At 33.4% G+C, this 25,916-nt stretch overlaps 1 protein-coding gene across 2 annotated transcripts in view; it reads left to right on the top strand.

Annotated features, from left to right (window-relative positions):
- The window catches only part of LOC128180065 (G protein-coupled receptor kinase 5-like), a 33,069-nt gene extending 7,828 nt beyond the window's left edge, over positions 1–25,241 (top strand). The window contains exons 2-16 of one of the 2 annotated variants that reach the window (XM_052847877.1): positions 4,888–4,974; positions 7,895–8,022; positions 8,686–8,763; positions 10,703–10,806; positions 11,083–11,175; positions 11,492–11,696; positions 13,521–13,711; positions 15,105–15,142; positions 17,059–17,148; positions 17,249–17,337; positions 17,727–17,846; positions 18,229–18,366; positions 18,763–18,900; positions 19,469–19,600; positions 21,138–25,241. In XM_052847877.1, the coding sequence (XP_052703837.1) occupies positions 4,888–4,974; positions 7,895–8,022; positions 8,686–8,763; positions 10,703–10,806; positions 11,083–11,175; positions 11,492–11,696; positions 13,521–13,711; positions 15,105–15,142; positions 17,059–17,148; positions 17,249–17,337; positions 17,727–17,846; positions 18,229–18,366; positions 18,763–18,900; positions 19,469–19,600; positions 21,138–21,155 (1,649 nt within the window). In that variant the 3' untranslated portion in view covers positions 21,156–25,241. The remainder of the gene's footprint in view (positions 1–4,887; positions 4,975–7,894; positions 8,023–8,685; positions 8,764–10,702; positions 10,807–11,082; positions 11,176–11,491; positions 11,697–13,520; positions 13,712–15,104; positions 15,143–17,058; positions 17,149–17,248; positions 17,338–17,726; positions 17,847–18,228; positions 18,367–18,762; positions 18,901–19,468; positions 19,601–21,137) is intronic. The other variant, XM_052847878.1, reaches the window with a different exon arrangement.
- Positions 25,242–25,916: the final 675 nt, after the last annotated feature.

Below are 25,916 nucleotides of genomic sequence, written 5' to 3'. Positions count from 1 at the left end.
TAAGAAAAAAAAAAATGAAAATTTTGTATTTTACTAGTTTGATACAACAACATTTTGTTGCACTGTAATACAATGCGTTTATTCACCACAAGTGTGTGCATTATGATGCAGTTCCTTTATATTCCCCGCAGGGAACATTTTTTAACTGAAAGATTTTATAGTAATGACGAAGAGCATTGTAAAGGAAAGTTTCTTAAAGTTTTATTGTTGATTATAAAGTATTACTGCTCTCTTCATGTATTTTAGACTTAAAAAAAAAAATAAATTGAAAGGAAGGATCAGTGAAGAGATTGGTCCTCGAGATATTTTCATCTTTATGATTAAATCTGAGAATGGAAATTCTTGTAGGTTTATGTCACTTCCATATCTCTGTAATAACTACCGTTGGTTAGTTAGAGCGGAGCTTAGCCGGTGATGATGTCTAGTGATAATTGGCTGGATAGGGTTCACAACGCAGCGTGACAGTCATTTCACAGGAGAGCAAGCAGAGGTGGAATGGTTCAATCAAGTTAAAAGGATTGAAAAATCAGTTTTCAACCGTTTTTTTATCGCTATTTTTTCACGATTTTGAGGTTTCTAAAATGTACTTGATGGTTTGATTTAGAATATCGAAAATTCTTCACTTTGCTAAAAAAAATAAAAATGAAGTGCACAATCTTCTTACATGACGTACAACAGAGTTAAAGCAGGGCTCATGCGAGCTTAATAGTCACTTGAGTAATATTGCTCAGATTTGAAATCTCACAGCTAATATGCCTTTCCGATCTCATTCACACGAAACTGGTAGACCATGCCAGATATTAAGTGCATGTTTGCATAATGTTCATATCTTGAGGTTGAAATACCTTCAATTGGTTTATCAAGGTTTTAAAATTTGATTCGATCATCTTGGAAATTTTTTGGGATAATATTAAAATTGGCTTTTTAGACCCTCCAAGTTTTGAAAGGATTGGAAGGGATGTTGGGCTTGTTCATTCAGATGCATTACACAGATCAACTTTATCATGAAAGTAAATATTTGGTAGACTTTGATGACTTAGACTCTGTGTTGAGGGTTTTCATTACCAACAGAATATATTGGTCACAAGCCGAGATTTCTCTGCTTTGCACATGATATATACCACAAGTTATGGTTATGACCAACACCAGGCAAGTTCCAAATCGCATAAATAATATCTACCGGGACATTTAACCCTTATTTCTTATGTTAAGTGTTTGAACAGGGAACTATCACTATCTCTCTCTTGAGGCCCGATCTTAGACCATTGTACAATATATCTCCATCCTTTCTCTGCTTTTGATGTGAAGCTACTGCTGTTTTGATGTTTACCAACAATGTGATTTTGACAGTTACTTATCTACATAACAGAAAATTATGTCAGATTATTATGCTAAGTCCTTCTAACATAGAGGGCTTGTGTCCTGTCCAACTGGACAGGTGCTTGTTAATGAAGATTATCGAACATTACTGCAATGATTGGCTGGCAATCACAACTGTAGATAATATTGGCCAGTGACTTTGTAATCACTGGTCATGACGTTTTGAGTTAAGAGTACATCCAATGTTATTGTTTTGTTTGATTGACATAGATGCATGGTCTAGGATCTTGTGTACATAATGGCCATCAGAGAACATCAAAATATGTTGATCAATTCCATGAGTTGACCACAATATGCATGTAAACAGCTGCTTCTTCCGGTGCTTGTGTTTGCACTGGGGTCATAACTACTTGTAGGTGACAATTTATGGCTGTAGGTCTCCTATATACTTATGTCCTGGCCTGTGTTATACTGTTATCACTCTCCTGCTATCTGACTTTGTATTACATATGTATGTTCCTCAGTACTTAAGTTTATTTTTATCAAGACTGATAAAACTGAGATAGTATTTTTTTTTTCTCCATGCCTTGAGCCTGTGACCCTGATTTTATAAGTACAGAAGACCGCCATTCTCCATTTTACAGTAAACTGTTATTGGTACAGTTCATGTATTAGTGTTAAAAAAGTTGGCAGGATCCTGACCGCCTAACCACATCTTTCCCCTCTCTCCATAATGACAGCTCTGACTACCATGTACATGTGTGAAATAATGAGTTCAATGTATGCTGGTTGAAAGCTGTGGGTGCATAGCTGTCAGGCAAAGTCAAACTGTGCTGTAGAATTTAGGTAGCAGAACAGTTTAGTACTGACAGAAGCAACCTTTGAATGTTATGTACTCTTGTTAATTGACACATGTTAAATATAAAAAAAACCCCATAACATTGATTGGAACAAGAATGAAAAAAGGATGAAGGTTTTGTGCAACTTTTCTATTCAAGGATCATATACTCAAGCAATGAAATATTATTTGTTAGAATTGTCAGCTATGAGGTTAACTATCCAATGACCATTAAGAGGGACAAGTCTCAATGTCATGGGAATACCAAGAATTTCTGAAGTATAGCGCATGTACTATATATTTAACTGGAGTATTATTAATGAGAATTATTAAGATATTGAACCTTCTTGTTTTGCAATACTGGTATAGTATTCTGCATGTTTGATGATGCAGTGTGCTGAGATTAGATGGCCTTTGCAGATGTTTGCTAATAGCTTTCTCAGAGTTTTTGTTGTTTGGGTAATTTTTTGTCATTGTAAGAATAATCCGATTTCAGATCAGAGACCTGCGTCAAGATACTTAGGTGACTATATTTCGTTCTGACTTTCTAGATGATCAGTGAGAAGTTATTGTCTTCCATAGGTTCTTTGTGCCTCAAGTTTCTGACCTGGCTGAGTAATGTTATCTGTACCAATGGCTCCATCTTGAAGCACTCAGTTCCTGTCGATTAGTAGATATGTAGACTGTATTGCCATCTAAGACTTGGTAACTTGTGAGTCAAGATTGGTAGAGATTATCAGGATTTCGTGAGCTGTGCTTAAGATGTACATATATACCCTAGATTTGCAACGTGCAGTCGTCAACAGCTGATCTGCAAGAGACCACATTATATTCATTTTCTTCAGCCCGTTCTACAGAGTATCATCGAGGTAGCTTATGCTTTGCTGCATTGGTTTTTAAGCAGGATTCTGGATAACCCTTTTGCCAGATTTGATGGGTAAAAGTGGCAAAACCAGCAACAACCAGAGATTGATAGAGCTGTAAAAAAACACACCAAAAAAAAAATATCAAGGAATGTTAAATGTCTTGATCAATGAATGAAATTTATGTATTGTGCGTAGAAGAATTTTATCTTCCTTCTTTCTGTGAGCGGCCATTTTTCTGTAGAATATTACTTGTCGGTGTTGAATCCATCATTGTTTGAATGCTTTATTATACTTGTTGAAGTTTGAAATATTAAAGGCTTGCTCTAATCTTAGGAAGGGTAAAAAGGGAAGTCACACATGCTGAGACCATGCTGGCGAAAATTGAAAAGATGAACGGATAATTCAACTGAAGTCATTCAGCATTGCTCTCCTCTCCAGATGCCATTGATTTTTGAATTTTAAAGTGCGAATTTTTTGTAGAGGTCTTTTCTTTTAGTCTTTAAGAAGGAAAAAACTCCAGAGTTTTGCCGTTATCTCATCTATACCTCCTATCATCAGAAAACTGTTACATAACTTGATCGAATCTTTTCGAAAAACCAAGAAATAAAAACAGTTTGTGTACTACCTGTCTCTATATATTTGTGGTAAAATATCTTCTCGTATTTTCAGGAATCACTAAATATTAATGAGCTTAGATATATATATGCCATTTCTTATCAAACGTTTGTGCGTGCGGTGGATTTAAAGAGAGAAAAAAATGCATTTTTATTGCAGTGTTCAATTTATCTTGTCTAAATATATAAAGGTTTTTAAGGTCAAACCAAATTCCAGTCTTCAAAAAAATAATAATGGAAGATTTATCTTTATGGTAGTGAAGAAAGGAGAATTATCATTTCTTCAATTATATGATTTTAGTCTGTAAATTGTAATGGCTTGAGATCGTTCTATCTCAGTTAATGTTACTGGTAAGTTGAAGATATTTTATAGAGTTTTTGATAACCATGTGGGATCAATTGCTTTTGAGGGGTCATAAATGCCTAATCTAGCCATATGTATGTGTAATTTGCCATTCTCAATGATATTTTATTATCTGGGGTGTTTATAATTCATGAAATCCCGAAGAAGCTTCGTTTATATGACTGTATCAGTTGAAAGAATTTTGAAATCGTCTATGTCGAAAAACACCAGGCTGTATGTTTAGCCAGTATAGCTTGTATAAATTTCTGGTAATAAACAAAACAAAGTCTGCATGGTAGGATTATTTTAGAAATATTGTTTTATCGTGATCAGGTTATATGGATCGAGTTTGGCACATGGGAATTTGTATATAAACTGCAATATGCAAGCATTATAGAGATTGTTATATGTAATTGTGTTAGTTTCCAGTTGTTAATGCATTCAGTGATGAGGAAAGAGAGAATAATTGGGTATTATTTTACTGTGGGTTGATTTCACGCTAAAGGGATTTTCTGCCCTGTAATGTACATAGCACTCTCGTGCGGTAACCATTGACTGTGGTTACTACAAGTTTGAAATTTGAGAGCATGGAATTTCATTGTGTCATATGTCTTTATTTTCCTCTGTACACTAATGTTTTCAATGCTCATAGATAATGTCATTAAGGCAGCTAAAAGATGAAAATTTGATTAGCAACATAAAAAAGAAAACTTGATAACCAAAATAGTAAATTAATGTATGGTTTTCGAGTTTATTTTTAATGTTTCAAAACAATTTGATAATTGAAAAGCACAGGTCATATAATCAATTGCAGATTCATTTTCATGTTTAAAAACTTACGTCCTATGCAATTAGTTATGCATTAACAATTAATTATTGAATATTTGATATTTTTTCTCTTTGCAGGAAAAAGAAAAGGGAAGAGCAAAAAATGGAAGCAAATTCTTAAATTCCCCCATATATCTACCTGTATACATTTAAAAAACACAATACGTGAGTATAGCTTACATTCTATTTGTAAATTGTAGACAATTTAGATGGTACAAGTTCATACCATTTTCACGCTGGTTTCATCCCCAGCTGTGTTAATTCAGGTAATATAGAAGGTGGATATTGGGCGCAGAGTGTTAGCACACCTGTATAATAGGTGTCCATAGGTATTGAGTGTTCACAAACCTATTAATGACCCCCACACACCACAGACACACACACATGGTCAAGCAATATAGCTCCCAGAATACAGTAAAAATTGTCCTTTGTCTCTGTGTTTGTAAACAGGATCAGGTGACACCCCTAAGAAAAGTATACAGGGCCATCTCTGCATGGTGAGGGATTGTGGCTGGCGGATATTTTCTGTAGGACTATTGATCTTGTTATTCAATCAGTATAGGGCCCTGAGATGCATTATAAAACATAGTGACTCTTCGTTATACTAAACGAAGGATATTTAGTGTACTTAGTATGCACAGCTACTATGTATGACCATTTATTATTCATAAATAGCATCTACACCAGGTATTATTTGAGATATAAAAGCAGGTGGATTGTAAAATGAGTTTTTAAAATTAGAATAGAGAGTGAATCTATCAATAGGAATGGCCCTAGAAATGAAATCATTTCCTTTGACAGCTAGGGCAGCAGTTTACAGTTACCGGCATTAAAAGTTGACTGGATGTCACTGTATATTTCCTTCCGATTTCCATTTTGAGGTTGTGCAAAAAAAATTAAAAATTTGCACTGTATCCATGTCATGTGGTGTTTCAAGTTGACATGTGCATGCCAATCCTGAGAGTTTAATGGCTTGTATATACCGGTACCAGATTCGTTTTCAAGTGAAACATGATATACCTCACAAACTTTTGTAGGAAAAGAAACTGTCCCTTGAACCATTTCACAGCTAGGGCACATAAAATTAATTTTTTAAAAAAAATTGTGAGTGCCTGAAGCTCACATTTTCTTTAGGGATTTAATTCATAATTTGAAGGGAAGCAGTAAATTCCTGATGTTAGATCACGTAATACTATTTTATTTGTAAACCATGTGTTCTTTTGAGAGCAAGAATTGAGAAAACTTTCACCGTTCATTTATATATATGCAAATGCGAGTGGCAATGGTTATAAAAATATCACCACTTCTCCATGGATTGCTGGAAATCGTGTTCCTTTCTGCATCTGTTAAGTCATTGTTAATTTTTTGACTTTGGCAACATTGTTTGCAACTGATAAGATTTTGAGAAGCCATAAATCAGAAATTCGTGAGAAGCACAGATATAGCTTTACCCATTTTTTCCCCTTTTCCTCTCAAGAATTGTTGATGCTAGTAATTGACCTCATTTATTTATTTTGTACGGCAGAGCACATGTTCAAAGATTCCAGAATGGTTTTTTTTCTCTAGAATTGAAATGTTAGAAGAATTGCTTAATTTCACCTTATCAACAATGTGTTGGAGATGCTACACGAACTTCATTGGAAAAAATACTGTGGCCTGGTTATTTTTAGGTCACTAGGATATTGCTTAATGATAAAGCCAAGTGAAGTCATTTCATGCGTAATTTGACCAGTACGTGTAACCTTGTTAAGAAACATGCTAAACATTGATTTAAATTGATTTAATGACTTCCTTGAGGTTGTCGTGTAGGAGGACCCAGGAACAATAATAAAATTCCTCACCTGACGTTTCACACCTGACTGATTTTGTCTCGCTCAGTTATTGTGATTCAAAAATTAAAATATTCAAAAAGAGATGAAAAATTCTGAAATGGTATATATTGTTGGAGTTATGTATTAATTAAAATAAACTTCAAATTTTCAATAGCAAATTGAAATATGTGGATTTCAATGTGCAAATCAAAGCTACTGCATGGTATTATAGGAATGGACAAAGAATTATTATCTACGCCATCTTTGATTACACTAAGAATAGCAAGGTTTTTGCTTCTGGTTGGTTTAGAATTCACTTCTTTTCAACATCTACATAATACATTGACATTTAATAAGTGTGTTGGAGTTTTTCCCCCAATGTATACACTCTGCAGTAAAAAAAAAATATGACCAGAGAAAAGGAAAGAAAAAATAGGCCAAGCAATATACACATATCCTTGAAGTAAGGACAAGTATGGGCTATAAATTATTTTTACCCAACACCTAAAGAGTTATATCCCTGAAGGTAGAGATAAATTTAGAGCAGTGATAAATCTGGGTCAATTTTTGATTTATAAGTTTCATTTAACTAAGATGAGCTGTAGCTAGAAAATTAATACATGTATCATTTGAACACAAATCTTCCTGTTATTTAAACTTTCACTCAGAAGATTTAACAATCCTGAGAGAGATATATTTCTGAATTTGTCTGTGTTCCTTTCATCTTTCAAGTGAAAGAATTTAACTTCAACTTTGAAGTATATGATATTGATCTTATTTTTATATGCTGAATATGTGCTATAGCTTGAGAATTTAGTTGTACCTATGAACGAAAAAAAAAATTGTTTTAAAAACCTTTTAATTCTTGTTTTAAGACTCTTGGTATCTTGTGGATTCAGGAGGCACTACCAAGTACCTTAAAGCTGGGAATTAGTTTTACTGGGGCCGATTTAGCATATTAACTTCATGGGAGGTGCATAATTACTTCCCAGCTCAGGGGAGATAATCATGTTTGGAGGTTTAACCTGAATTATTATTGTAGTTATTTTCTAGGCTCAGTTTCTACAGCTACACTTGTATTGCTCTTGGTTATGCAATGATCCTTTGAAAAAATCCACTTCATCTGAATCATAAATATAATACATAAATAAAAAAAAAATGAAAACTGTTTCTATCAGAAAATGTTTAACACCCTTCACAATGTTTAATACTAGATTTATTTTGGTTTTTTGGTCAGTTTGATGTTTTTATCAACTTTTTTGTTCTTGTTACAGCTAATACCTATGACTACATAGTAGATCAGCAACCAATAGGTAGGGAGTTGTTCCGACTGTACTGTTGTAGGAAGCCACAGCTCGCCCGGGCCATCCAGTTCTTGGATCGAGTGGTAAAGATCAGCTTAGTATGAAGATTTCAATATCAGCCAATGAAATTCAGAATTACAGATTTCAAGCACACCTAATGACCTTATTCACCGTGTACATATCTATTAGTACATGCAATTGCAGCTACTGAGTCGTATGTTAGGCCATCCTTAAAAAAAGTGTTTGTTCGGAATTGCCACCTGGGGGTTTCCAGACCCCCAGACCCAGAATGGAGGGAATTTTTTTTCAAACTGGAATTTTAACTAATTGAAATTTGGTAAAAAATAAAAATCTGAATTAAGTTGTAACTATGTAAACATTGTACAGCAAAAAGGAAAAGCTAAAATAAAGTTCTTAATATTTTGCTAATAAAATTTTATCAGCGGGGGTATTTTAATGAGGCGGGAGGCAATTCCTAAAAAAACAGTAATTTTATTTTGGCCTTATATTGCATTTACTGTGGAACATGTATCATTTGTATATGTTGAACACCAATTTTCATGGATTTTGATGTTGAGTAGAGACAAGAAATCATATATTCATCTAAGTAATCTATTTGATAATCATATTGGTTGGACCATTGTCCAAAAATTTACTTATCCTGTACACTATTTAGTTGACCAAATCCATGAAAATTATAAAAGACCACTAACATTAATGAATCTACAGAGCATAAAGTCTTGTTTTTTGTTTTTCATTAGGCAAGTTATGAGGTGGCTCCAGATGAAAAACGGCAGGAAGAAGCCAAAGAAGTCTATGAAACATATCTAGACCCAAAGGTAACCTCTATAGGGTCCTAAAACATTGTATGCACTAGCTGGGCAGCAATGGTAGGAGGGCAAAAGATTTGGGTTTTTTTGGTGTTAAAATATGTGCGGATTTATTGTCCATTGCCTTTCTGTCTTCTGTGGGGGTCAGTAAATTGTTAAAGTGGGTTGGGGGACCATGGTTTACCTCATAGAATTTGCAGGTGTTTGATCTTGATAACTCCAGAATTATTGGGGTATAGTATGTGTCTGCATCCATACTTTAATAACATAATTTTTCTGAAGGAAGTTAATTTTTGCTAAATTCTGTGGTATCATTCCAAAGGCAAAAAATGAATTGCAAAGAAGGCTTTTAATCGTCTTCTTGTCTTTTATTTTAAGAAACTGAAAAAAAATTAAATCGCAAAAATCTAAATGTACAGCCGCTATTTAGGAATAAGAAGACAAAAATTTTCTCCCACAGATAAAACACAGTTGTATGATAGTCAAAAGTACATAGTTTTGATTCACCAAGTCGTTTATACATGGGATGGTGATTAAAGGTATATCGTTGTACATCTGTAGAGAGGTGTAAAAAGACATTACTGATAGTGGTAACAGAGAGAAAAGATATTGATCATGTGTATCAGACAGGATGGTGTCAGTAGGTGCCGTGTAGCCTTTCACTGGTGGCAACAGCTGATTCATCATTTCTTTTTTATCAAATGTGGGGGAGGACATCAATGATCACATGTACAAGAAAAAAGTTTATACATGTCGAAGAAAAAGTTTATACATGTCCTAGCTGTACTCGAGCATTCGAGAAAGGGCCAGGAAACCTGAAAAAAATATTATGGTTTAATTTAGGCAGAAAGGGTCGGCTTTGGTTTTCAAACCTTCATAAATTATGGTTCTAAGCAGAAGAAGCCAAGCTTTAGTTTTCTAAACCTGAAAAAAATTATGGCTCTTAGCAGAGAAAAATAAGCATTAGTTTTCAGAAGCTGGGGAAAAAACTGGTTCTAAGCAGATTAACATTTAGTTATTGTTGATGGGACAATAGAAACTTAATGTATCAATATTGAGTTATTATAATGAGTTTAAGGATTTTTTTTTCTCCGATTCGTTATCTATGTATGACCTTTAGGACACATTGTAATTGAACAGATGTTGTCGGGGAGAGTATCATAATTAGTCTGACAACAAATAACAGGATGAGATGTTTAAAGTATCGGTTTTTGATAACAACAGATTGACACCACGCAAAAAATGAAACACCCAGTCTGCATACAATGATACACAAATGTTGCATCTGAATGAGGATGGGCTTTAATCTTGCCTACAGTGTATATATACAATCTTAAGAACCAGCCAGCAAACATTTTGTTACGTACTGTAAGTGCATGTTGAGATATTCATTTGAAGTACAGTACTTTATTATTTCGACAACATCGGATGAAGACTCTGCATTAAGGAAGTAAAGAATGCAAACAAGAAATTAATAGGAAATAATAATATAATTTCTGAGACCACATTACTGGGTAAAAATGCTGACTTTCAGTTAGTTTTCGTAAATGTCACTTCCGAGATAATATGCACAGCCTCGAATCAATTAACTGCAAGCAGCCTAAGTGAAAAGATGTGCTATTGACAAGGTCATTATATAGATATATTTTTGTGGTTCTCGACTTCATACCCAAATATTGATGACAGAATCCCCCCCTTCCAACCCCCCCCCCCCCCCCATATAATCCTATTAAATAACATGGTACTACCTGTATTACATCTTTAAAATACTGGTACATGTACCAAAACAAAATCTACTGTTGTCTTAGATTTAACTTGGGGAAAGTTGATGTTTTTCTTTTTTTACTTGTTAAAATGCATAACAAATAGTTAAGCCTATAGGGAAGTGAGACACTCTCCCATTATACAGCAGTGGTTGATAATTCGTCTTTGTATTTTAATTTTTCAGTCTGATTCCTATGTAAATCAGGTGAATGGGAACCAGGTCACAGCCATAAAGGAGAGTATACACAGTCACAACTGCAGTAAAGAAATATTTAACTCATGCGTAGAGTAAGTAAAGGAACGTGTTTGTTAACAAGTGTGTGGTCCATGTATTTTCAACAAAATGTTTATGAATAAAATATGTGCAAGAAGTAAAACTGCATGCATATTGATAAATATGTATGTAAATTGTGTGCAACTTTTTGACACAGAAATATTGAACTTCATACTTTTGTAAAATGTCATCCTAGTTTAAAATTGATATATAACATTATGTAAATGAAGTCAGTTTGTTATATATATGTATATAGACTAAAAGTTTTTTTTATTTTTTTTATTTTTCAGATTAATCACAGAACATTTAAAAAATGAACCATTTAAAGATTTCTTAGACAGCATGTATTTTAAAAGATATTTACAATGGAAGTGGTTGGAAAGGTATGGGCAATTCTTTCTAAGTACCCTGGTAATTTTATTCCTGTGGTAACCAATATAATTCTATTCTTATAATTTTCAATTTATCATTTTATAAATTATTACATGTACGAGATAGGGAAAGTAAACTTTCAAACTCATTGTGTGTTTTCCATCCCCTAGCTTGCCAAGGCCTAGGCATAGAGAACACACAACTGTGATAAAAATCAAATCATGAGAGATTCTAAATACATGTATAATGAACTAATACATGTATACTTAAAGTTCCTAATATAATTGCATGGATTCTAATTTGAATATATATATATTTTTTTTGCAGTCAACCAGTCACAAAAAACACATTTCGAATGTACAGGGTACTAGGGAAGGGAGGGTTTGGGGAAGTCTGTGCATGTCAGGTGCGAGCGACAGGGAAAATGTACGCTTGTAAGAAACTGGAAAAAAAGCGAATCAAGAAACGCAATGGGGAAAGGATGGCTCTGAACGAAAAGCAAATTCTACAAAAGGTCAACTCTAGGTTTGTTGTAAGTATTCCAAAGGTGCAGGGGATGAGAATATTTTTATATCATAGAATCATTTAAATTTTGTTTGTGTCAATTTTTCATGCTTTGGGAATTTCTCAAAAGTTTTTGTATTTGCTTGTTCATATAATGAGTTTCTTGAGTAATTTTTATGGTACATTAATTTTTGGATGGGGATACCCATACAATCCTTAAAACAGAGTCACTACCGGGTACCAGTATATAGTCTATACATTGTAAATGATTACAAAGTAGGTGACTGATAATGTTTGATTTTTTTTCATTTTTCTGAAAAAAATTACCGGGTATAGCTATTATTTTGTTTATTAAATTCTATGCCTAGCATTATTTGATTATCATATGCTTTGTTTAATGGGGTCAGTAGATAAAAATTTGACCTAGTTATTGATTCAAGGTTATTGATTCAGAGCACAAATGCATGGAATCATGCTTTGTTTTTGCACTTTACTGTCTATATCACACATTGCATACACATCGGATATTAAGTAAAGTGTTTATAAAAAGATGACTGGCTTTTGTGGAAACAGATGAAGTGTCAAGATGAATAAAAACAATCACATCTGACAGAAAAAGTAAACAGTTTCTTTCTAATAGAAGGACTTTAACACTTAATTCTTCATCTGGTCTCTGGTGTTAATGGGAGAGATAAAAGAAAAAAATGATGACTGAGAAACACACGTTGGCTCCATCTTGTGCTGTAGGCCAAAAAAGTGAACCCCCGTAATATGGTTGCATTTACCTAATGGATTTAGCTCCTCAGGAGTTCAAAAGTGGCGACTACTGATGACAACATTGATAATGATAAATTGATTTTTGATATGTGAAGGATATAAAAAATTCAGGTGAATTTTTGATGTTGAAAATTCTCTGCCAGATAGGTTGTCGGGTTGTGAGAGGTTAAAAAAATTCTTCAAGGTATTTAGATTGAAGGGAAAAAAAGATGGGTAATTTAAAAGTGCTTTTGAAACGCCACCCTATCTTAGCATTCCACAGATCCAATTAGGGATTTTTTTAAAATTGAAATTGTCAGGTACTCAGTAACTGAAATTCCTAGACAGGTTTCTTTTTTGTAACTCCCACTAGGATTTTAAAATGGTTTTTGAATTATGTCTGCATTGAAAAAAAAATTTATTGCATGACTGGTTTTTATGAAAACATGCCTAAATACAGATCGGTTAAATGTTCAAAATGATAGAATTTACAAACATGTACATTTAAATAGGGAAATTATATGTAACATGTTGGATTATTTTTATTATTGGAAACAAAAATGTTATGTGAATCATTTTTGCATAATTTTGATAATTTACATAAATAACATTTTGATGAATGAAAGATACTGTGGTACAGTACATACTGAATTGTTTTTCTGTCCAATTAATTTTTGTGCTTTGATCATTTTTTTGTTTAGGTCTTTGTTATACTATGATATGCAACATACTTTTTACATTAATTAAGCACAAAGAAGGAATAACTAAAACTGAAAGAGAGGGGTGTTGCATGGTTTAAATTTAATTAGATATTTTTATTAAATTGAATTAGCATACCTTACGTTTAACCCTGGTGGCAGTTGGAAGGCCTATAGTTGAGGCACTACAACTGTCATAGAATGTTTAGGAAGATACAGATATATAGGCATGACAGTTGTGATAGAATGTTTAGAATGATGCATATATACAGTGTAGATACATTTGAAAGTATCTCTAATATGTCTTGAATGCTGCTCTTGAGTACATCTATTAATAGATTTGACTGTAAATTCGGTAAGTCTACTGGTTACTGATATCTGTCTATCTACTTTTGCAGGTTAGTTTAGCCTATGCATTTGAAACCAAAGAGGCATTATGTTTAGTATTGACTATAATGAATGGTGGGGATTTAAAGTTTCACATACATAATATGGGTAACCCAGGATTCGAGGAGGAGAGAGCTATATTTTATGCAGCAGAAATCACATGCGGGCTGGAAGATCTCCATCTAAAAGGGATAGTGTATAGGTAAGATTTTTTCATGTTCTATTAACATAATGTTCTGGAATCTTAAATGTTTTATAAATTTGATGTAGTGTAATTTTGAAAAAGATATGACTAGTACTATGATCCTGATTCAGCTTGAATTTATAAAAGATAATGCAAAAAAGAGTTAAACTTCCATATCTCAAACATCATTTTCTCGAATACCATGGATGTGTTGAAGTGATTTGGGTGTTTATATGAAATTTAGAGCCAAATAAAGGAACTACATCAGTGGAAAATTGTTAAAGAAAGAGGGGTTTTTTTGCTACCAAATATTACCACAGATTATTTTAAGAAATTAGATTTATTAGTCCTAAACTAATGCATGTTTTCATGTCCCATAGATTGCAAGTTTTTGTGTGTGAAGAGCCATAGTTCTAAGGACCTTCAACCCAAATATTTGCAATAATTTTTTAAATCAAATATAATATTTAAGTCATGTAAGTCTAATGAATAGAAAAGATGCTCAAGTCCTTCCATGAGGTCTGATATTAGTTACTGTATTCAGGGTTATTTTTGCCCCGTGTAATTTTTGCCCTTCTAAACTTGCTAACAGTTTCGCCCCATCTTGAATTCGCCATGGCAGTGTTTTTAAAGAGAGATAATTTGAGACTTTGGAATTGCCCAGTCTTAAATTCACCTGCTGACAACGAGGGGAAAAGGGGCAAGAATAAAATAGTGGCAAATATTTCCCTGTATACATTATTATGATGCAAAAATTGCATTTTATCAGTTGTCACTTGGTAAAAACTGTGATAGACCATGAATCAGTGAGTGCCATTGATAAAACCCAAATCAAAATTAGCCAAGGATATTGGGATGAATTATACTGTTATATAAGCAGCTTTTTGCTATTATTCAAATTTTTGAGTTGTATTTTCTGCTGAATGATAGATCCGCAAACTTAGTTCTTGCCAAAGGAGTCTGAAGAATTCGCAAAAAATATACCGGTACTTGTTTCTGATTTCAAATGTTCATCTTCGTGGATTTATAGAGCAGCTAGTTGATGTTTTGTTACACCAACCAAAAAACAAAAAAACCTGTGAATTTCAATTATGTGGTTTGATTACCCAGATACCAATTTTTCTTGGATTTCGTTGATGAGTTGATCCACAAAATTAAATGTTCATTGAACTGCCATATATATTAACATATTTTACTGATAGAATTAATGGCCATGGATGAATTTACAAGTCCTTGAATTCAAAGTGTCATTTTCAGCAAATCCGTGAAAATTGATGTCCACGAGAATATTAAGGAAACAACCGTATATACCAGTATATGCTGAGTAGACAATAGACAATGTGTACATGTATATGACTTGAAAAAATTGTGAAAATCCAATGATTCATGACCCACATTTTTTTTTCCACAGAGATTTGAAACCAGAGAACATTTTACTGGATGATCATGGTAAGTGTTAATTGCTCTTTTGCGTCAGAGTTAACCTATAGTAATTAACACTGATCAAAAACTAGTTCACAATAATTGTGGTGTTATCTACAAATCCTGTTCTGTGCCTTGTGAATGAATTGAAAGGAACTTGGAAACAAATTTTATATGAGATGTCTGAAAATTGTCGGTAAAGAGTAGAAAATGAACTGTGTGAACGTTGAATAATACAGTACATGTATCAGTGTATATAGCATCTATATACATGTACACATACAAGTGGATGTAACATCTATATACATGTAACAGAAGATGTAATATCTATATACATGTACACATACCACTGGATATAGTTTCTATACACATGTACATGTACCAGTGGATGTAACATCTATACACATGTACACGCACCAGTGGATGTAACATCTATACACATGTACATGTACCAGTGGATGTAACATCTATACACATGTACATGTCCCAGTGGATGTAACAACTATACACATGTACACGTACCAGTGGATTTAACAACTATACACATGTACACGTACCAGTGGATGTAACAACTATACACATGTACATGTACCAGTGGAAGTAACATCTATACACATGTACATGTCCCAGTGGATGTAACATCTATACACATGTACATGTCCGAGTGGATGTAACAACTATACACATGTACACGTACCAGTGGATGTAACAACTATACACATGTACATGTCCCAGTGGATGTAACAACTATACACATGTACATGTACCAGTGGAAGTAACATCTATACACATGTACATGTCCCAGTGGATGTAACAACTATACACATGTACATGTCCCAGTGGATGTAACAACTATACACATGTACATGTCCCAGTGGATGTAACATCTATACACATGTACATGTCCCAGTGGATTTAACAACTATACACATGTACAAGTACCAGTGGATGTAACAACTATACACATGTACATGTACCAGTGGATGTAACATCTATACACATGTACATGTACCAGTGGATGTAACATCTATACACATGTACACGTACCAGTGGATGTAACATCTATACACATGTACACTACCAGTGGATGTAACATCTATACACATGTACACGTACCAGTGGATGTAACATCTATACACATGTACACGTACCAGTGGATGTAACATCTATACACATGTACGCGTACCAGTGGATGTAACATCTATACACATGTACACTACCAGTGGATGTAACATCTATACACATGTACACGTACCAGTGGATGTAACATCTATACACATGTACACGTACCAGTGGATGTAACATCTATACACATGTACACGTACCAGTGGATGTAACATCTATACACATGTACACGTACCAGTGGATGTAACATCTATACACATGTACACGTACCAGTGGATGTAACATCTATACACATGTACACGTACCAGTGGATGTAACAACTATACACATGTACACGTACCAATGGATGTAACATCTATACACATGTACACGTACCAGTGGATGTAACAACTATACACATGTACACGTACCAGTGGATATAACAACTATACACATGTACACATACCAGTGGATGTAACAACTATACACATGTACACGTACCAGTGGATGTAACATCTATACACATGTACACGTACCAGTGGATATAACAACTATACACATGTACAAGTACCAGTGGATGTAACATCTATATAATTAAATTATATACATGTTCATATTTATCTTGTGTTCAATATGTGTCATCATAAGTTTCCAAAGAAATAAATCGTTCCTAAAAATATTTTTGAGATTCTTGAATTTTGAAGAGTAATGAACATAATTTGATTTAAGATGTAGGGACCTGATAAGGCTATTTATACACAGGAAAATATCTAATGCCATTACAATGATTGAAGTTCAAATGAAATACATCATTGCTTATATGTGCTTGTTTTTTGTAGGTCATGTGAGGATATCAGACCTGGGATTGGCTGAAGAGGTACCAGAAGGGGAGACAATCAAAGGCCGAGTTGGCACCGTTGGTTACATGGGTAAGGAAACTAATTTTCGACACCTGCTGGATTTTTTTTTTGCACGCCACAGATGACATGACTCAAAAGAATGTATTGAACCCTGTCCCTTTTTTTCTAGCCCCAGAGGTAGTGAAGAACGAGAGATACTCATTTAGTCCAGACTGGTGGGGGTTAGGCTGTATCATTTATGAAATGATCGAGGGAAAGGTGAGAGTCTTACAGAAATGATACAAGCAAGTCTAGCTTTTATAGAGCCTGGAAGATCAACTACCGGTACATGTAATTACTTTCCTGAAAATTTTCAATTTCATTTTTCAACAATATCGTTAAATATTATTTAGTTAATAAAATATCATTTTAAAAATGTTATTTAGTTAATAAAAAACCCACTTGTTTTATCTTTAAGAATAAATCTAATGCATTGTAATCCAACTTTTATTTGCCACAACTTTACTTTGCGTTTAGCCATTGATTAATTTGTTCATGATGATAAAAATAAGCCCTGTACTCTGCTGTGTAACATTGATTGTAGCCATGCTGGTTAGGATACTTATTTCAAAATAGACAGTGTGATGATGTAACTGGGTGTTTTACAGGGACCATTCCGGGCGCGGAAGGAGAAGGTGAAGCGCGAGGAGGTGGATCGGAGAGTGAAGGAGGACCAAGAGGAATACTCCTCAAAGTTCTCCGAGGACTGCCAGGACGCGTGTAAAAAGGTGGGCATTTATTTCACGTGTACTGGGACTCCTTAATTTCAGTTTTAAAACAGACAGCATATACTAACACCTAATAAAAGTCATGTCAAATTGGATATTTTAAAGGTACTGTGGAACAATACTGCATTAGGAAATGTCATTATAGTTTTAGCTTGATAGGCTTTAATGCTCTAAGAAGAATAATTCTTATTTATGTCAAATCAGTTTTGGGAGAATAAGCTATAACATCAATTTGTGATTTCAATTACTGTAAGGCTATAATTGAATTCCACTATACTAGAAGTGCTTGGCACCAGTACATGTAATGATGAAGCCTCTCTTGAGTATGGCTTTTATATTCTATGAGGAACTGATAAGTGATGGTGTTTGCTCTGTGTTTCAGCTTCTAAACAAAGATCCCAAGTCGCGTCTGGGATGTGGGCCCTATGGTGCCAAGGACGTCAAATCGCATCCATTCTTCAAAACGATTAACTTTAAGCGGTTACAGGCAGGGAAGTGTAATCCCCCATTTGAACCTGATGTAAGTAGACTAAAGGAAACAAAACAAAATGCTCTAACTAATTTTAAATGTTCATTTTTAAATATTTTATTTATTAACAGATATGAGTGCAACATTTTCTGCAATAACATGTATATGCTCAAACATTAATTTCTTATGTTTTAAAAATATTTCATTTAACAAACATAAATATAGTTTCTATGTGGTGTATAATACACACAAAAATAGTGTGTATTATACAAGATGCAATGAAATCAGGCTGGCTAACATTTTGTTAACTAAGATCCACTTGTCATTAAATTGCTGAATGAATCAAGTTAATCAGAATTTTTTTTCAAACTCATTATTATGGAAGTTAATTTAGAGAAATGTGATGCAATTCAGGGTTTAACATTTTATGTATGATTCGGTTTTCAGAAAAGAGCGGTGTATTGTAAGGATGTCTTGGACATTGAGCAGTTTTCCACAGTGAAAGGTGTCAACCTTGATGCAAATGATGACTCTTTTTATACAAAATTTAGCACTGGCAGTGTATCAATACCATGGCAGAGCGAGGTAAAATAGCAGTTCTAACAAGCTTTATCAGAATTTTAGTCTTGAGCATGAGTGACAATGATACGAACATAAATCAGTAGCTCCACAAACTTGTAACACATTTAATTTGACCACTACAGTGGAATCATCATTGATCATGGGGCACCAATGTTTGTAGCTTCCGATGGTAACCCTTGCACATAAATTTACATGCCCACGTACATTTGTTTAGTATTTATTTACAAAATAGAACTTGCTACTGACAAAATTATGTCCCCACAAACCAGGAACATTGACCCCCATGAATACAAATGATTCCACAGTAGTTGAAAGACAAAGCTTTTATTTAAAGAGAGGCAGTTAATTTTTAGGGATTTACAACTTCTTAAATACACTCAGGAAGTTAGTTCAAGTCCTGAAAAGGATCTGAGCTAGGGTTTTTCTTCTGATTTCTGAATTTAAGTTGTATGATATTTGCTGTTTTATACATTGAAAAAAAAAAACCCGGAGAGAGGTTGGACTAGCAATGTCTACATACACACACTGGTTATTTTGTGTTTCTTGTCTCATCCTGCTGTTTCTTTTCCAGATGATAGAGATGGAGTGCTTCAAGGAACTAAATGTGTTCAGTGAGGACGGGGACACCCCTCCCGATCTGATCGAGGAACTTCCCCCTCCCCCACCCCGGGGCAGCCTCTTCAGCAGGCTCTTTCGGAGACAGGTCAGTCAACCATTCAGGGCCTCAGAAGTACTCCCACTTACATTGTAAATCATTCATAACTTCAGAGCAAATTTTCTTGGATATTAAATTTTTTAATATTTGGGTTACGGTCTGCCATACTTTTTAGGGAAAAAAAATCTCAGACCAACACAAACTGATGTATTAATTCATTAAAGATACAGTATTTAGGGCGTGTACAGTTTGAAAATGACAAGAATAAAATGCTGCTATGAGGAAAAAACCATGCAGAAAAAACCATAGTTTTAAAAAAAAAAATTGCAATTCATATGAACGAAAGTCCTTTAAAAATCAAACTTGGGATCTGTGTCAGTAGTCTGGTGCCCTATCTTTTTAGCTATGAAAGTGACAGACACATAAATGAACTGATGTCAACGCTTCCGTAATTCATTTATACCTCAATGTTATAACATTTTTTTTAATGAAAATTAAAATCACCTGATATGTAAGACCTTTGATTCATCAATTTTTCATCAATGTGTTAATTTTCCCCATTAATGTTAGTTTATTAGGTATGTCATATATCTACACCCACTCAGCCAGCTGTTCAATAAGTCTGCTCTTTTTTGGCATTTTTATAATGGTTTATGGAAGGAAAAACTCTCGTTTCAAATATATATTAAAAGACAAAAAAAGTTGTCTGATATTGAATGTCAGCTGATGCTGCCAGCTCATTTCATCAATCTTTATGTAATTTGGTTTTGAATTACCGGTACTAAAGCATTGCATGATCAATTTTGGGCATCACATTAATAACAAAGGTCAGGTGAGCAGCATTGCATAATTTTAATTTTTCTGTCTACTGGATGATATATGTGACAGGGCTGACATAAAAAAATGTCTTCATCAATTCATCTCTGAATACTTTTTAAATCATATTTCAAAAGAATCTAAAATTTGTCCAAAATAATGGAGTGAGTAAAAACTTTAACAGCATGATCAGATGTTATAGCATAACATTTAATGAGTTTAACATTTTTTTTAAAAAGAAAATTAAGAGCTACTGAATCAGTTACGGAACTGCATCGCAGCATGTAACACATTGCTGGAACACGTGTGTATACACATAAATTATAGGTATCAAATGATTACTGAAAAAAAATTACATTCATTTTACAATAAACAGTAAAACATGCCTATAACGCAGTGACAGGGATGGGCAATTTTGCTTTGTTATATACATAATTTATTATATTCGTTAGCATTACAATATGTTTTAAACCCACAAGGAGTGAAAATCACTTAACGATATTAAAGCATTAATTCAATATAAGCGTGTTTGCTATAAGTCTGTATTACTGTACACGTACCAGTACCGGTATATATAACCTTTGCTACATAGTAGATAGACTTCTCCAAATGTACAGTATATATATATGTGCAGTACCGGTATAAATCATTTTGCCGGATGAAAGAATTTTTTTTTTTTTAAATCAAGAGGCCCCTCCCCACTCAAAACACATATATGAATATGTACAGAATGAATTGTTTTTACTATAAAGAAGACTGTGTTTTGTAGAATCGTGAGGCTCACTGACAAAGAAGAACTGGTGGTGCTGTAGGCTTCCATTGCTAAGGAGATTCTCCATTGATTCTCTAAAACAAAATGTGGAATGTGGCGGGAGAACCCTGTGTCTGTTTGTATTCAGGGGCAGTAACTGTTGGTGTCTGCCATACCACCATGTTTTCTGTTGTTTACATAATGACTCAGGCTGAGAGGCTGAGACAAAAAGAGTTGCAGAGAAGAAGAAACAACAACAAAAAAAACAATTCAACTACTGGACAATGTTCTTTTGTCTCATCTTTCAAAAATCAAAAATTGTCGACACAGACTTGAGAGAGTGAAATTGTGGATAATTTTTGGAGACCTGAAATATTTGCTCGGACTTGCCAGTATTGTCTCAAGAAAAAAAAAAATCTATATATGTATATCTTTTGTAATAGTGTCATAGGGCGTTTGATAATATGCGAGAATGTGTGTGTTTGCTGGTGAATAATTCATGTTGGTTGAATTTTTCTATATATTAGATTCACTTTTAAATATTTTTAAGTATTACTAGAGATTATTCTATGTTCACGTTGTGCCCATATTATGTTTATTACGTGTGTGATGACTTTCCTTCAGTAGTACTGTATTTAGACCACAACAACTCTAAAGAGACTTCATCCCTCTCAACCCCCAATGATAACGCTCCTGTCTTTCTGTGTCTATGAATCAAGATTCACTTTAAAAAAAACTGAGAATTTGTAAAGAAATTTTTTTCGGGGAAGGTAGACAACTTTCATACCTTGCATTTGCAGTTTCATATTTTGGTTTTTCATATAATCAAATTTATCATTTGTTTTCGTTTTATAAAAGGAACTATCGGGTAGGAGTTGAAATTACGAAATTATGTTGCTGGTACTGTTATCAGAACTGTTATCAGTATATCAGCTTTTATAATTTACTTACATCGGTGTAGTGCTAATTGTTTTTTTTTTTTTTTTTTTTTACATATGCCATAGATAGGTGTTTCATGTAGAAATCACCCAAAAAAAATGGCTTTTGAAATTTAGTGCTGCTTGGTTTGAAGTGTATTGGGTCATTTTTTTAACTGAAGTTATCATGGTGGCATTTCTTTTTTGAATTGAGCAGCTAAGCATTACAAATAAATGACATATTGTACTGTATAATGACTAAGAGCAGGATAATTTGAAAAAGTAATCTTAAAAAAGTAAATAATGCCAAAAAATGCAATCAATTTTTTTCTAGGAGACTACACACACACAGATGTGCAGTGGTGCTTCCTTTGAACATTTTACTTTGTGGGTGGAATTATTTCTAAATACCTGACAATGCTCTGTAGAAAGTCATAATTATTTCACTGAAAAGAATCTCACTGGGGAATCTCCTGGTCTAAGAATAGTGTGATGATGTAGAAAACATGCGGAAAACCCCCCTAGTATCTTTCAACATGGGGATCAACTTAAAGAGTTGATAAAGTTAGGATTTCATTGGGGATTCTATTTCAAAAAAGGAGCGATTCTTCTTTTCGAACTTACATGGATTTTATGATCACTTAATTAAAAAAATTTGTTAGCATAACATGATTTCCTCTCCTGACTGTATATAATCAGATGTGAAAAAAGGGGTTTTTATTATTTTTTTTTTCAATTCATAATGCAGAACTAATATGAATCAACCTTATTGCTCTATGATTTTCGGACAAAAGAGAGAACTACACAGCTTTATGAGTTTGGGCTGCTGGTTTCAGTCCTTATAGTACGTACATGTATATATATTGTTGCAAACATAACTGTATTTATTGTTATTTGCATAACCATAATTGATACATATTTTCTATTCCCAAACTATTCACATGCAATTTTTATGTGTTATAAATTTCCCCAAGTGATATGTGTTTTTGATTATACATGTATAAGGAAGAAAAGGTTTTATTCCGTGTGTGTAAAAAGCAACTTTTTCTATACAGCATTATCTCTGAGTAAGCACCATGTACATAATAGTTTGCTTCAGACAGGAATTTTCTTACAATTGACTTTTCCACGCATTGCTTTTAATAATACCCCTTCCCATTCTTCAAATTTTGCTGCATAATTAAAAGTCACAACGTGCGAATTCTTATTGCTCAAATAGAAAGCTGCTTCAGAATGCAAGGAGAGAATGTATAGACTTTTATAAACAAATGCCAAAGCTAACTTACTACACAGATACATTATCATGGTTAAAAGAAATTTATTCTTTACTCTTGAAGCTCCACCATTTCATATAAAATTTTCAATTAATTTAACCTCAATCTTACTTTTTTCTGATTGAAAATTAAGATATCACATGGAAAATACTGTTAAAAGCACCGGTATTTGAAATTGAATTTAAACTTTGATTTGTCTTACCGATAGAATATGCTTTCAGTGTACATTTGATTGTTTAATATATTTTTTTTCTGTACATGCCAAGGATGTTTGCAGATACATGTATCACATATTTTTGCTTTCTGTGCAAAATCCATGAAATTAAGATACCATAACTCGAATTCGGTCCGTTTGTTTGGAATTGGTGAGTACTGTAGATTCCTTATTTTATGCGGGTACTTAATTCCGCGATTGAACAGTTTTCCATCAAACCGCGAGAACATAAAATCGTGAATGTCAGAACTTTATCATAGTTTCATGTAGTTTACATATGTTCGAAAATTAAAAGCGAGATTTTAAAATTCGCCAGACAGGCTTCTCGTGATTTTACGCGGATATTAATTCCTCGCGTTTAATTAGGAATTTTCAGTAATTAAGACATGTAGTACACAGACTTAAGGGTGGATCTTTGAAAATTAAGACTTATCTCTCCATCATTTTCAACAACAGATTTTTATTAGTGATTTACCTGTGGATATCAATTTTGTGGAAGCTAGAGCAAGATTTACTGTGTGAATTTTTTTTTTTTCAAAGAATGAGGGAATGATTTTAAGACTTTATTTAAATCATATTTTTATGAGAACATCTGTTTGTATGTACCAAATTACATGGTTTTTAGATATTTATTAAGGTATCAATCTTTATGGCTGCTCACATTTGTTAAATAATTTCAATGACAGTTGAGTATTTAACAATAAAGTTTTATGTTTTTAAATGTGAACGGGCTTTAAAATTGCCACATTTCCTTTCACATTACGGTATATTAATTAACAAGTATAGATATATTGAGTGTTGTAATATGAGTATTTATCTTTGTCAATCACTTCTGCAATATATTAAGTTGCATTTAGGTCTGTTATAAAATGTACAGTCATTTCAAAACAGCATAACTGACTGCATTGGAGTTTTTTGGTATAGTTTACAAATAGGTTTTTTTCTCCCTCTTTAATTGCCGTTTTTATCTATCAGTAACCCAAGACGTCTGCCGGACAGAATATTTTTGATGTTGAATTTTATATTCTGGAAATTTTGGCATTCAAAGACAAAAGCTTAGCAAAACAATTACTAAACTTGGTGCTTGAGAGTATATCTTGCCTATTTTTTTTTTCATGATTATTATTTCCCTTTTTTGTGAGTTCACTGTATTTTCCCCCATGGTTTGTATCATTTTTCTTCCTCTATTTCCCCTTTTTTAACTGTATAGATCAGATTATTTATTCACATGTCATGATTTGAACATTGGAAATGTTTGCTCACTGACTGTCATTCGTTATGAAGAGATGACATCTCTTGTTATTTTTTTTTTTTAATGGAGCCTCAGTTTTTCTTGCCTCTCTTATTAACTTCAGCTTGATATTTGAATTGATGGCAATTAATTCATGATATTTTCCAGACCAGACATTGTTTTGTTCAGTGAATTGCATGGAACTTGTACATCATATATTGTTTTTCTTCCAAAGGATGAACAGTCTTTTTTTCATATGTCATGTGAGCTGTATCTATAACATTAAAAGCATAAAAAAACAAATGTATAAAAAAAAAAAACAATTCCATATCTGTTGAGTATATATATATCTCTAGTCAGTCTGTACATGTGAACGTTGCCCCATCCTGTTTGTATTAATTCACTCATAAGATGTAATTTATACAAATGTCATCAACAATCATTATTTAACAACAAAGAAATAATAAATGTTTTACAAAAAGTTTATGAACTTCTTTTGTTCATGTCATTTCAGACTACAGATTTCTTTACACACACTGTATATGAATGCTATGATGTCCCGATATCGATCTGTGATGGTTTGGAGCATGATTCTCTATCATTTCATAATTTTATTGTAGCACAAAATGCAGGAACAGCAAATTCAGATATTGTGCCATTTTGTCTAAACGACAGAAAAATCTATATACAGTTAAACAAGCTAATAACAAAGTGCCAGGGACAGGCGATTTTGCTTCGTTATAAGCGTAATTCGTTATATCCGTCAACTTTACAACATGTAATAAAGTCACGGGGAATGGAAATCACTTTGGTGTAAGCGTCAATTCATTGTAAACGTGTTCGCTATATCCGTGTTTTACTGTATTTTTGGAAAATCATACATAGATTAAATTCCATCTTTTTCTCAGTTATTATGGATATCCCTGACTTCTCTTATACTTTCGATGTTTGATCTTATTAAATATATGAGGTGCGATCCATTGTACAACAGAACAGAGACACTTTTACTGTGGCACTAAGTACAATGTATTTTATTTTTACGCTTATTCTGGTGCTTTTACACAATAAAAACTCATGCTGAACTCTGGTATTGTCCATTTGACACTCTTTATCAAGAAAATCCCAACAATTAGAAACACTTGTGCCCCCTTCCTTGGAAGT

The sequence above is a fragment of the Crassostrea angulata genome, chromosome 4, assembly GCF_025612915.1.
Source record: "Crassostrea angulata isolate pt1a10 chromosome 4, ASM2561291v2, whole genome shotgun sequence".
NCBI classification, from domain to species: domain Eukaryota; kingdom Metazoa; phylum Mollusca; class Bivalvia; order Ostreida; family Ostreidae; genus Magallana; species Magallana angulata.
This window is presented reverse-complemented; position numbering and strand designations above follow the sequence as displayed.